The sequence below is a fragment of the Clupea harengus genome, chromosome 12, assembly GCF_900700415.2.
Source record: "Clupea harengus chromosome 12, Ch_v2.0.2, whole genome shotgun sequence".
In the NCBI taxonomy this organism is placed as follows: Eukaryota; Metazoa; Chordata; class Actinopteri; order Clupeiformes; family Clupeidae; genus Clupea; species Clupea harengus.
This window is the reverse complement of record NC_045163.1, coordinates 4615217-4629923: the sequence shown is the minus strand read 5'-3', so window position 1 is coordinate 4629923 and position 14707 is coordinate 4615217. Positions and strand designations below refer to the sequence as shown.

Here is a 14707-nt window from a genome sequence, read left to right as displayed (position 1 = left end):
TACACATTACACATTATATTTATATATTTTTTTTTAACCAAACACTAGACTCTTAGAACTAACTCAGATATCTTAAACAGTTTCAGATAACACATAACGACCCCAACCAGGCACCCGGGTGTTCACTCATGTCACCCTTGTAGGCAGCACCCAGAGGGCATGTTTAGTAGGCAGTGGTTAATGTGATCTGTAATTTGGCACCTTCTATCAGCACCTTGTCTTGCATATTTTAGTCCCACTGTGATTGTGCAGGCCCAATGCAAATACGCCTCGACGGCGTCACCGCAAGAGGAGCTGATGACGCATTCACTGTCTCAGCGTATGAATAATGGAACAGTCAAAAGGGTGAGAGAGTATTTTTTGTAAAAGTGAGAAACAAACAGAGTGCCATGATCTGATCGGGAAAATAGAATATATTAGCCTGTTGTGTCCTGTGATCTGGTCATAAACCCTTAGCGTTGGCCTTCGAGAAGCATCAGAGTGTTCTGTCAGAGAGTTGCCTTTCCATGCCAGGAGAACAATACAATTAGATTGCAATAACTTCCAGGAATGTGATCGCTAAAGGCACTAATGCACAGCTGACCTCAGCACTTTCCATTGATGCGATTGCTTTTCCCAGTAGCTTGGAGGGACCCACTTGAAGGCTACACATATAGGCATGATAGAGCAACCGTAACTCCAACACAACCCACTGTGTTACGACTGTTGTTGTTTTGGCCATAAAGACTCCAATTGCATCTACACAGAGCATCGGAGCAGCGTAGCAGACTGTCTCCGGTGTTTCCAATCCACTGTCTTTCCAATTTGCAGTATATTTGCTCCTGTGTGTCAAAACAAATATAAAACTTTTTTTTTCTAATCAAGACATCCAAGGCCCCTGTGCATGTTTAATTCACACAAGCATCTAAATGTGTGGCAGTGGCTAATTGTATTTGTGTTTGAGGCTATTGAAATGCCTGCTTTCTGTCGGAGGGTCATCAGTATGCAATCCCCTGCTAGGATGGCCTGCTGCAGAGCCATGTTGGGTGATTTGTTTTTGCGGCTCTAACTGGGGTAGCAGCTGGGCAAAAACTCACAGCTTCTCTCACGTACTGGGTGAAGTGGATGGCTTTCGCTATGCTTTGTCACGGAGGGCTGCATTTAACTGGAAGTGTCTGACTCATTCATTCAGGATGGATGGACTCAAGTGGATGCATTTGTTTAGGAGAGGAGAGGCAGATTAGAATGGCACATGCATTTGTACACACACACACACACACACACACACACACCCACACACACCCACACACACACACACACACATACTACGCACACACCCATTTGCATTTTGAATGGCATGGCAACATTCACATGTCCCCATTTTTCTCTTGGGTTATCAATAGTGAGGATAGTAGTAGGCTCATAATGACTGCTTCTGCTATTACTACTAATATATAAAGTTTAAATATAATGATACATTTCAAATACACTAAATGCTAAATGATCCCTTCACCAGCAACATTATGCTGCAGAGACCAGGTTGGAGAAATCTCAGGAGGTCACTAATATAGTCAACCGTCACCAATTGTAGAATTTTGGTTTACATAAGAGTTGGAAAACAACTGTGATTGAATTTGAATCTACAGTAATTCAAAAATAAAGATAACAACAAAATAGGTGTTGTTTTCTGTGTTTCGAACACAGCAGTGTGGTGTGTGTGAAAACATCAAGTGAACCGTTCTCCAGAACCTTCTTGGTTCACAGACCCTCCCCATGTGCAGTTGGTTCAAACATCACATGATTGGTTGTATTGCTGCAGTTTTCTTGGCTCATCACTTTACCCAGTTGTGTCAGAAAATTACATTACCCATAGGTTGCCAACAGGGTATTTGCCTGTGCTTCCTTCCAGCGAATTCCAGCCATTGATTAAGATCAATAGTATCTAATTAGGCGAGATAATCTAGCAGGACCAAGACAGAGCACACTCCAAAGTCAGCGCCAGAGGTCATTTCTGTCGCTTAGCAGGGCAGTGTCTGGTCTTTGTTGGAACTCAAACTTAGACAGGATTTGACAAGAATGTCTCAGTTGCTTAATACATTGCAAGGTCATCCACTCTCCTCATATCTGAGATTTGAAGCCAATTTAGAGAAACAAGCCCACATTTCGTAATAGGAAGTTGCACACTATCTAACCCAACCAGAGGTATCGTTTCTGACAGTAAGCAGATCAGGTTTATAGGCACTATTACATACTTCAATGGTTTTTTGACTGTGCTGTTCATTGCTAACCTCCTGATGCCCCTGTGATTTTTAGGGATATATTTGTAATATCCCCAGACTAGCCTAAGATCTTCCACACTGATAGAGATAAACAAGAGCTTTCTGCCAGTGTAGTCTGCGTGTAGTGTGATCCTGCCAAGGATGGGTATCATCCTGATCACAACTGCACTGGCTCAAACGCCCACTAATCCCTATCCAGGCACCCTGCCGAGAGACAATAACATTACACCTGATATGTCTCGGGTTTTAATCACCTGCTTAATGGTCTTATGTTTCTTGTGTACAAGGCCTGGATTGCGTCCCGCAGAGAGAGTGGCTTGACATTTGGCATGTGAACCAAGTACACAGAAAAGGTCAAGGCCGTGGTCAGCTTGTTGTATGCACAGATATGGAATCTTTGCCATGGCTCAGGCCTATATTAGCGGCTAACAGACAGTGCACCTGCTCCCATGAGCCCCTCAGTCAGACCCAGGGCCGTCCCACACAATACAGCAAAGGAATATTGCCTGCTGTTCTTACCGCCGTGTGGCATGAAGTTCCAATCCAGACTCCTTTCTGTTGTGGTTCCTCTGCAGTCAAATACTTAAGTACTCAGCTCCATTTGATGGTCCAGTTCCTCCATATTTTGTTTAGTTACACACATGAAATAATAAATGCCTTGTGTTATTGATGAGGGGGACTTCCCACAGCGGCCAAACCTCTCACTGTCATATGCAAGCACTCACACCCAACAACCCAGCCCGAGTATTATAACACAACAGGGTACCCTACAACCATCATACCGATACTTAGCAATATTTAACAACACCAACAGTCCACTTTTCTGCCCCTCTCTCTTTAACCCAACCACAGAAACATCTGAACTGTTATCATCTCTAACCCATGTACTTTAAAGTATCTGTTGCTTACTTAGGCATATGTGTTGTCCTTTCTTTCTATGTATAATGCACTTGTGAATTATTCCTGTTTGGTTCTGTCATCTTGGCTAGTGGTTTGTGTAGCATTCTACCTCAATAATCACTAGTCACTTTAGAAAAAAAAAAACATCTGCCACATAAATAAATATGTAAATCATCAAGCCTAATGTAAGACACCTAATTGCCAATGCATCTGACTGTAATCATCCATTTTCATGAGCTGTTGAGATCTGGAGGATCTCTGATCTGATTCTCATCATCTCACTCCGAGGGGAGTCAATCACATACAGTACTGTACCAGAGAGGAATCACGCAGAGACGGTTTGCATTCTTAGTTCTGTATTTAATTATAAACACAACAATATGACTTTATCAAAGTGGAAACAAATGTCTCTCTCTTCACATCTGCATGCTGTGTGTGTACAGTAGATTCCAGAATATTGTGTGTGTGTGTGTGTGTGTGTGTGTGTGTGTGTGTGTGCGTTTGTATGGGTGTGTGATAATTGACGTATGAGATGTGTACAGTCATCATAGCCCTGGGGAGTGATGGCCCTATGATGCACACATGAAATTGCTCGGCCTTCAGGTTTCCGTTTTTCCGTCCAGAAGCGCAGATGGAGTGAGCCGCTGCAGACAGCCCCCGTGGGCTCCAACAGGAGGATGAGACCTTGCTAACAAGAGGCGCCCTGTGGGTTAACGTGCAGTCATGCTCAAGCACCCTGTGGGTTAACGTGCAGTCATGCTCAAGTTCACAGGAGGGTGAAGGGCCACAGCCTGCCTTGGCAGAAAGGTCAAGGGGACGAGCTGTGACTTGTTGGAGCATATTTGTCAGTGGTGTTTTGACAACAAACATCCATTCCTGTCTTGTTTGTTTGGTTCAACACACACTTACAAATCCGTATACTGTAGATGTATAAATTTGTGTGTATGTCTACATGCATCAAATTGGCATCTTGAATATTCACACAACAACAACAAGTATAATAATAATGATAAGAACATGAAATATTTTTCCTGCCTACAGCCTATACCTCAGCATAAAAAATGAAAGCATATGTGGACGCTCAAAGGGGTTTAGAACGAACTGCACCCTGTTGACAAGCCTTATCAAAAACAGAGCAGAAGAACAGCAGAGTTAATTGACAGGCTTTCATTTTTTTCTCTCTCTAAGCACTGAAGTGACCAGGAAGCAGCATCGCTGAGTGACTCTTTCTCCCCACCGCATGTTCCTGTCTCCACGCTGGCCCGTCGCACATGAGGCTGTGAGCAGGAGATAAGGCTGCCTCCCGGCAAAGGGCAGCTGACACTCTCATCCAACCCCCCACCCAGCCTGACCACATTACAGCAGGTTGTTAAGTCTGTCCGCGGTGCAAATGTGGACATTAAAAATTCATGCCTTCACATAAGTGGTGTGTGTGTGCGCTGCTGTGTCTGTGTGTCCTACAGCCTGTTTGATTAAAGACACCTACCAAGGAGAGGTGGGCGGGGTGGTTTCCTCACTAACCTTCACACCAGATGAGACCACAGGACGTAGATTAACTCTGTTTGTGTCCAGTTCAGCATGAGACTACAGGACGTAGATTAACTCTGTTTGTGTCCAGTTCAGCATGTTGCAATCTAGAGTTAGTCGAAGTGCAGTCAGAGAGAACAATGTGAAGGAGCTCCGCTGGTAACTCAGATTGCATGGAGGTTAAGGGTACATTATGTAGCTTTATTTATCGAAAGAAAAATTATTCTTTAATTGATAAATCAACACAATCTGGTTCTGAATGCAAGAAAGATAATACTGCATTTAACAATATTTCTGTGCGTTGTATGTATGTATGCTATATTATTTGCCTTTTGCATTTCTCTCTCCCTGGAAAAAATGTCTCCCTCACTGTTCAATGCTTTCTCACTATACTTCCTAGTCTTTGTTTGTGTTCACAGAGTTGAGAAGTAAACAAGGAATCGGGGGGGGGGGGGGGGGGACCACTGTTCTGTGAGGTGCCCCTAGACATCGTCACAAAGATTATCTGCACTACAGATTATGACCATTGGGTGGCATTAAAGCAATGATGTTTATACATCAACTTCTTCCAGTTACATTTCAACTCACATTGACCACAGGAGGGAGTCGTCGTTTTCATTTTTCGGCGCTTTGCCCTGGCTGTGGTGAACCAACAACTTTTGTACCGAAGTGTGCTGCCAAGTGACCCTTATCTGTTGCAAAGTCTTTGTACAGTCTGTTCCCTGAAATCTCTTTTGAAAGATTGAATGACTCTGTTGCACAGACAGTAGAGGTGGGTAGCTGCTGTAAATGTACTTGTGGGCCTGAAGTATCTGATGTCTGATACGGGCGACACTTTTTGGCTAGATAAGAAGACAAGTGTCTAAGGCAGATAGAAATCTTTCTTATCAGTTCCAGTTACTCTGCTGTCTGTAGTCTGAGGCTCTGATAGCTCCACTGTGACAGTCTAGATGTGTTTTGCCTGCTTGTGACTTTGAGATAAGGTTGTTTTAAGCAACAACAAAGGAACTATACGTGATAACAAAAACATTTACATTTTGAACACACCTCAAACAAAACTTGTTTAATGATAGAGAGAGAGAGAGAGAGAGAGAGAGAGAGAGAGAGAGAGAGAGAGATCTGCATACTTTATACCATATACTTTTAATACATTCAAAATACATTTGTGTGTATTTAGCCATGACAGTGTGTTAAATCTACAAAAAAGATTTTTTAAATATAAAAAGTTTAAGATTTTTATATGCAATACCAGTAAGCCCACAGGCTTCATGCCATGTTTATACTGCTAGTTTTGTGTATCCTGCCTGAGCATATGACAAAGCAGCTACTGTGACCATAGACATATATATATATATACATAGACCTATATATGTCTATGACTGTGACTATCAACCGTGTGGTCACCACAATCTTCCAAATGGTAATCTTACCATGGTCACAAAATATAGGTCCACACCCTGATATCGCTCAGACAGGAGGCAAACTGAGGTGTGAGAAACTCCAACCAAATATGGTAAGGGAATGGGGGTAGGCTAGTGAGAACCATCTCAGGCAAAAAGGGTCAGAGGAACTAATTATTATACAGAACAACAAAAGGTGGCCAGATCTAACTGCATTAGAAGCCTAGTTCATTTACATGAAACGCCCAGGAGGTAGCAGTATATATGGCTAGAGTTTGAGATGCTTGTAGTTCATACCTACACCATTGAATCCAGAACATGTTCCACAAGCTTCATTACTGCTCTTTACTGGAATAAAGACGGATTACTGCATCAGCCACCAACGCCCTTTTTTTTGTTACAAGAGGAAGTCTTTCTTACTAAGGGGATATCCTCATACACTCAGAGACTCCAGAGAACTAATTCAGCACTGGGAAAGGGGAAGTGTGGCTTGGAGTCAATTACCCTCTTCACCATAAGGTGGCCTACCACACATTATACTACTGGCAGTTCAGCGGAATACAGAATATACTGTATATACAGTATATGTATTATTTATTATATATTTTGCCAGTACTGGAAGTGGGAATATAGTGTTAAAAATTAGCTTTTAAACATTTTATGATACATGGGAAATCATTTAGGACACATAGCTCAAAGAAATTGTATGTAGCCAAGGGCTGGTCCAAAGGGTGTTAATACTATGCGATTATGAAGCAAATAGGAGTGATCAGTATAACAGCAGGAACAATGCTGCTTCTGAGCAGTAAGAAATGGCAAGACAAATTATAACTGATGGTTGTGAGGAAGACTGATGGTAACTACTAGCAGGAATGGGTAATGTAGTTCTAAACATATTCCAACTGGCCAGGAAACGCCCACACATCGCTGGCAGACTCCCAGGATTCCACGCTGGGATAGTACTACACAGACGTTATAGGAATTCTGCGGTAGTCATAGCTACAGTTATAGGCCATTGCTCTTGACTGTTTATACTACTAACAACATGTCATGATCTCCCATGGCATTTCAGAAGACGGTGTCAGATCTCACACATGTCTCCCCACACAGGACTAACTTATTTTTCACTTCAAATACTACAAACGTTCAGGACACAATTTAATCACTGAGAAAAAATACAACTGGAGCAATCCTACCAACCATTAGGTCAATCTCTTCTCAAGTCCACTTGAAAGCAAATCATGAGAGAGGATATCACCTATCCTTGAAGAATATTTGGGTCAATGTGAAGAAAGGGGAAAAATTCCCCTTACCCGAAAAGTCAATATTTCCTCTGGTGAAACAGGCTGTTGTTATGGAGACCTGGATGTGTCATGTGACTAAACTCCCTATGAAAGTCTGAGGAACAGAGACTGTGACTCAACCGGCGGTTGGGGTTTAATTTTTTGCCAAGCGCTTTGGTAAGACCAGTCTGAACTAGAATCACAAGGGATTTCCTGAGCAGGAAACATTTGCTTTGGTCTGACTCAAGTTCAAAACTACAATCTCCACAGTGACAGGCCCTAAACAAATAGAGTGACCAGGTGATGAGAAAAAATACAACTGGAGCAATCCTACCAACCATTAGGTGAATCTCTTCTCAAGTCCACTTGAAAGCAAATCATGAGAGAGGATATCCCCCATCCTTGAAGAATATTTTGATCAATGTTAAGAAAGGGGGTTACAAATTCCCCTTACCCGAAAAGCCAGTATTTCCTCTGGGTCATGTGACTAAACTCCCTATGAAAGTCTGAGGAACAGAGACTATGACTCAACCGGCGGTTGGGGTTTAATTTTTTGCCAAGCCCTTTGGTAAGACCAGTCTGAACTAGAATCACAAGGGATGTCCTGAGCAGGAAACATTTGCTTTGGTCTGACTCAGGTTCAAAACTACAATCTCCACGGTGACAGGCCCTAAACAAATAGAGTGACCAGGGACCCCATTGCCATGTTGATGGGTGGCTTCAAAAGGCATGCGCCCTTCCCCTGGCAGCAAGAGGGTGTGAGATGGTTCCTATGATTCCAGCATATGTCGGGTCTTCCTGTTGGAAACAATGGCGCAGTAATTAGAGGGTGGACTGATAAAAGTTCAATCACAAAGAACTTTGTTGATGTAACAGATGCCGTTTGACGTCAAGTGGGGAGTTGAATTCTCTAGAGTGTGAAATTAAAGCGACAGACTAAGATAGAGAAACATTAAAAATACAATAATAATATGATAATTCATACAAGTGTAAATAACTAAATAACCTTAAACTTTGATGCTTGGAATGATATTAAATTCTTATAAAATACATGTCTCTTAATTTCTGTGTTTTTTTTTTTGTGGTGAGCTGGAGTATGTGTGTGAGTGAAATGACCTTGAAACAGCTTTCAGCTCGGGTGAGCAGACCAAAACCAGCTCAAACTAGTACGACATGCTGCGTCTTAGATAAGAGTGGGGTGTCCCTCTCAGCGTAAATAAGTCCTTATCTCTGCACAGTCAGCACAAAATATGGCCAAACTGACTAAGGCATGTGTGAACTAATCAAATTGTCATATGTTCTACTCTGAAGAACTCCAAACTTGCTGACGGAAGTATTGATATCCATAGGCAAAAGTATTAATATAGCGTCCATGTTCCAAAACAGACTAGTGGCGCTATGCGTCAGGACTTCTTGTTTATTGTGATTCATATAATAGCATATGGAGTGATGCTATGGGGGTGTTTACCCCCCCCCCCCCCCCCCAACACAACCTCCACCATGAAGTTCATCTGGAGGTTGTCATTCACATATTCAAAAAAGCTCTTAGACCATAGAATGTTGATATGTGTCTGAGTGAGTAGGTCTTGTTGGAGCTTGACCATCCTTCAATACAACTACCGCCTTCACCATTTTCATCAGAGTCTAAAGTGGTGCAGTGTGTATAGAAACCATGTGCTCAAGGGTTGCTTATCTGGATTCGCATTGCATCCCTGTTGTAAACACTGGAGACATCCTGAACCCTGTGTGTGAACCCTGCACTGAACTGACCCTCGACACTGGGACTGTGTCTCTGTGCCAACATGTAGGTACAAAATCGTCACCAATCTCATAACCTCTGACACACATTCTGAATATATTTAGAGCAAAATGTATTCACTTGTATGTTTAAAATAATGTCACAGTAACTTCTTAACCCAACAAAATAGCACAGAGCAGAAGTGGGTATGTAAAATATTCATTTAATAGAAGAACTTCGTCAAGACATAATTTCACACAGCTCTGTTGAAAGTGCATATTTAATAACTCCGTGGTCAGCTCCAGCCGTTGTCAGCTCGAGCAGTTCCACAAATCACGTCGACATAGAAGTGCCTTTACAGTATCTCAAAAGTACTGGTCAACTAGCAGTCCAGCTATTGAAGCGGCACTTCGGCGGACAAAAGCAGTCTTTCACATCGCATGCATATTTGCATTCGGAGCTGCATCCATCCTGTTTTCTCTGGACTCCTTGACAGATCAGTTTTCACAGAGGAGCAACTCGATTACACATACATCCACCATTGCAGCCAAACCGTGGCGCAGCAGGATCCCATGCTGCCGCATCATTCCCTGTCACTGCAAGGCAGTTATCGGCATCCACTCACACCGGAGCATAGCTTTAGGCTGTTTACTTTATATGAGCCAGAAACAGCAGGCAAAAGTCAATGAAACTTCATGGACTGCCTAGTCAGCCCTGTGATATGGAAGAACTTCCTTTCCTCTTGAAGCGCCATCAGCGCTTTAGCTGTTCCCTCGGGGTCTTGGTAGAAGCCGAAGATGCTCCTCACTCTCTCCATCGCTTTGATGTCCCCGGACCTCACAAAAAGTTTGAGCAGGACATCTTGGTTGACATTTTCGAATATGTTGGCCACCGCTTTCTTGCGATTGGCAGTGTCAAATTTGTATCCATTGATGGAAGGACTGACACAATGGATGTTCTCAAAAGAGCAAGACATTTTCGGATGGCTTAGGTAAAGTTAGTCGTAAGGATACCCTCTCAACAGACAGCAGGCGGTTTGTAATCTGTTTTTGCGTTCCTCCGTCTTTATACGGCACTGAGAGGGATGTCACGCACTAAAAAGTTTGTCACGCTGTGACATCATATTGCAGCAGACGCAAGTAGCGGCGCTCGTCTGCCGAGACCGCCCATATCGGTCGAGATGCCTTGTGTCCAAGCCACTTGATAGGTGGACATCATAGGTGTGTATGATTTACCTATGGTCTACTCAGATACCATCAGGGTATCCCTTTCTTGTTCTTAGAACTATGTGATTCAACATAGGCCTATGAGCTAAACTCTAACTTAGAATGAACTGAATAACGAATGCCATGCTTTATCATTTTTATCATTCATTTATCATTTCTTATAACAGTTTTTCACAAAAGTGAAATAATATATAATTTACGCAAAGTAGGTTTATATGATAGCATACACAATTGTAGATAATTAAAGTCCTTAAATAGCTTGACTTCCTACTTTTATCCCAAAATGTGCTAAAAGGTGTTTCATCAAGGTGTTGCAAATCTGATGATGAGCTCCACACCACTCATGAGCCTTTGAATATTTCAGCAGCAGTAAATATTTGAAGGCCCTGCCTTTTTTCAGGGACAGTTATGTAAATGCTGACTGTGTTACAGTGGGATGTTCAGGAGCTTTTTGTGGTTACATCTTAACATGTTATCATCTCAGGAAAAAGAAAACACTTCCATTTTGTGGCATGTAAACTTGTGAAAACTGTTTTTGATGGTTAGAAAATGTGTGCATGCCAGTAGAAATAGAGACAGTAAGAAATCACTGCAAGACACAAACAACAACAAAAACACTTTTCCTCACTGATTTAAATTGAACTAAGTTAATTTGGATTGTACTTATAAAAACATATTTCGTTTTATAAACACAGTGTCCTTTTCAATCGTGAACCCTGAGCAGGGTAGATCATCTCTCCATGTGTGGATGAGTTTTAGATGGACATCAGTCTCTGTCAGGGGTGATAACATAAGACGGTAAAGATATGGGGTGTGATTACAGAGCTCCACCCGAGCTCTGTGGTGTTCCACCCTTGAGTGAATGATAGCCATCATTCTGGAACTGGTATTCTAGGGCAAGGCTACTTCACTCAGACACTCACTATCTTTTGATGCATACATTATCTCTCTCAGACAACTTTTCTGTCTGGGACAAAATGCTATACATCTCATAGCAGAACAGACTGAAATGGTACAATTCTACTCTCGTCAGAAATTTTTAATGTAAGGTCCTGATGAGGGATTCTGGGAAACATTTTGTCAGCTTCTCCTGAAGCCACAAAAATGTCACAAAAGAATGGAATTCCCATGTGTACATCCGTCTACTCTCTAGTGCAATATTTGTTTTTCTCTAGTTGCTGGGAAATGAGCTTTGGGGAGCGCCCGTCCTAAGTCTGTCCTATCACTCTCATACAGTCACAGGGGAGGAACACGCCTGAGCAGTGACGGCAGTAAGGCTGTGGAAGTGGACTTTCACCTCATGAATTCCTTTGACAGAACTCCTTAATAAAAAGTCCACCTCACATACAATCTTATAGGTAAGGAAATCTATTAAATTAAAGTCATATCATGGACCCTGTCTAACACATGTAAGTGCTAGAATGTGACTGTACTTATATAATACCTTTTGTTTATATATCTACACACATTTATATATTCTTGTCATCTCAAGATGTTTCACAATGACAAATATAATAGTGTTTATAAAAAATAAATAGTTAATGAAAACAAAAGAAGTAAAAACAAGGAGACGTTTATTTGATGGCACAGCATAACCAGAATTGAATTCCAAGAAGTGAGGTAAAATCATGGTGGCAGACGTATGGTTTTATGATTCCATGTGTTCTGGACAAGTACAGAATTTAAGAATGTGTAGTGTGTTGGAGGTCAGTCATTGCCTGGGTAGGTAATACATCATGCTAACCTCTGCATATGTGTATGAAAGTGATAGCGGACATATGCCACAAATATTGAGCTAGAAAAATGGAGCACAGGTGTCCATTCCCCCTCTGGTTAGAAGCGGGGTGATCGGATGCCTTCTCCTACACTGGTAATGCATGGTGCATCACCAGGGCTCCTTGACAAGTAGTCACCCTGAGCCTACTGATGGCACAAAATGAGAACCAATTAAAACAATAAGTGCGACACTGGTGAGTTGCACTAGCGATAAGCAGGTCATTAAATCCTGATACAGTAGCCCATAAATGTCTCTTGGCAAAACCATTCCTTTTACTTTTTAATTAAATAACTTTTTTGGAATGTACGGCAAAAAATCCGTCATTAAGCCTCTCAAATAAACAGCAAACAAATATCACACACCTCAGTGTGCATATGCATTAGGACAGACCATGTTGACGTTATGCCACGTGACCAAAAACAAATGTCCCCATTAAACCTTTCCTCTCTTTTGGTATTCAGCACAGAAAGAAATCTTCAGCAAAAAAAATCAGTTGAATGAGGTCTCCATCTAGTGGTAGAAGATTAATCTATTTCATTACCAACAGTTGCCCTCAGATAGAGGATATGACCTTATGGATTCGTAACTCGTAGATCACCATCACTGAGTGTGTGGTGGCCGGATCTGGTGGAGATCGGGTGGAGTGAGTGACTCTAATTGGCATATGCCAATGCCAATCACGGCCGGAATTTACCTCACTCCAGTATTGGATGAAACCGCCACTTTAAAAAAAAGAAAAATCACTTGTGATTGGTGATTCTGATCCAATACACTTTTTTGTCCACTTAGGGTAATTGCTGCTCACCGACCTCTAGCTGTCCGTTCAGTGTTTGCGATAAAAAAAAAACTCCACTGTTCATATACAGTCCTGGCCCTATAAATGGGAAAATGCATAGTGGCTCGGACCAAGCCATAAACAATCCCAGCCAATCAACACATGTGCTTCCGGATGTGGAAGGGGTGTAATTTGATTGGCAAAGATCAGCAACCTTTCTTGACACCGAATCGCAGACTGCATTGGCTATTTCTTAAGTGTTCCTGAGAAATGGTCCACTTATAAAGAAATCTGATTTCAATGGTCAAATTCCTGATGTTTGATCCTGTTCTGGACACACAGAAGTCCATTCTGAGAGCGCTCGTTTGAAAAGAGCAAACATTTTCAACTGTTCCGGCTGGGATCGAGGCAGATGGAAATCTTGATAAATAGCATTTTTTTGACCAAAAATGCCAATATCAAGGAAGTATTTTAATAGAGGGTATAGTTGTACAGACTATCATCAATCATAGTCCTGCCATGCAGTCTATGAGTCATGCAGGCCCTATCAGCTCTGGCAGGCGCTTAATAAATTAGTCTAGTCTGGAACATGAGCAGTGAAAGGCTGTTGTTGATTAGCCATTGAATAGGCATTGTTTCCTGGTTAGAATCCATTTGTTATGCTCTTTAAAAGATTCACTCCGCAAAAAAAGGGGAGGGACAGAGCATACACGGGATAAATGTACACTGCATACATGTGGTAAATGTACATAATACATACAAACATCATATGGTATATACAGTACATGATGCATACAAAACAGCTTAGTGGGTATTACTATAACAAGGGTAAGTAGAGTAGGAACAGAAAAACATGTTGATGGTGGCAATTATATAAATTGCAGGAAGTATAGAGTATGGGGAAGAATAAGTGTATGACAGTATGGTGGGGATGGGTACATGTGGGCCGAGGGTTGCTACAAGTAGATCAGGTGGAGAGACAACAGCAGAATCCCACAGCAGAGATAGTCTAGACTAGGAGGAGAAGAAAGAAACAAAGTGAGTGGGTAGAGTTCGGCTGCCAGTATGCGTAGATGTACTTGATAGATATGGTTCTGAGGAACAATGTTTCCACACCCATTAGCATTTGCGAGCAAAGGTCATGCTATAAGAGAGAGAAAATGTTGTTAATAGACATCATTTTGATAAACAGATAAGGATTTAGGCATTTCAGTAAGCAATTAACAGTAGGTAATATGGCCACTTCATCAGTATGAATATAAGTATTAGCAATAGGATATAGAAGGAGAGGGAGAGACTGCCTGGCCATTTTTTTTGTTTAGTTTTGATGAGTAATGTTTAGTTATGGTTACATTTTAGTTAGAATAGCAAGGGTGGCAGGGTACACATCAGTGCCAAACTGGCTGGCACCTGCAACAACACACGTTGTATGCTGTACCCGGGATCCGTAAAGGCCTTCCTTTACAGTACAACATGCGCTGTCTGTAGCATAGCTTTATTGATAATGGGATTTTTAAGTGTTTTGTTGTGGTGAGTTATGTTTAGTTATATTGGCTGGCTTGGTGCATGGGGGATTTTAGTTATACAAGCATAGTAAGGGTAGCAAGATACAATAGTACAATATTTAATGAAATTCACGACAATAAACACACTCCCGAGTTGTGAGACCAAGACATTGTGGGGAGTCCAGCAAGTCTAAGCAGTGCTCTTGGTTTAAATATTTGAAAAAAAAAATGATGAAGGAAGCTTGGATCAAAAGATGAATAATATATAATCACAGATGAGAGTAAGGAATTTTACATATCTCAGTAAATGACAAAAAC

General features: G+C 41.7%; 1 protein-coding gene across 1 annotated transcript; it reads right to left on the bottom strand.

Moving 5' to 3' along the window:
• Window positions 1-9313: 9313 nt before the first annotated feature.
• Window positions 9314-10223, bottom strand: LOC122133321 (transcriptional and immune response regulator-like). Its single transcript, XM_042709257.1, has one exon. The coding sequence runs from the start codon at window positions 10080-10082 to the stop codon at window positions 9789-9791; it is 294 nt and encodes a 97-aa protein (XP_042565191.1). The 5' UTR covers window positions 10083-10223; the 3' UTR covers window positions 9314-9788.
• Window positions 10224-14707: the final 4484 nt, after the last annotated feature.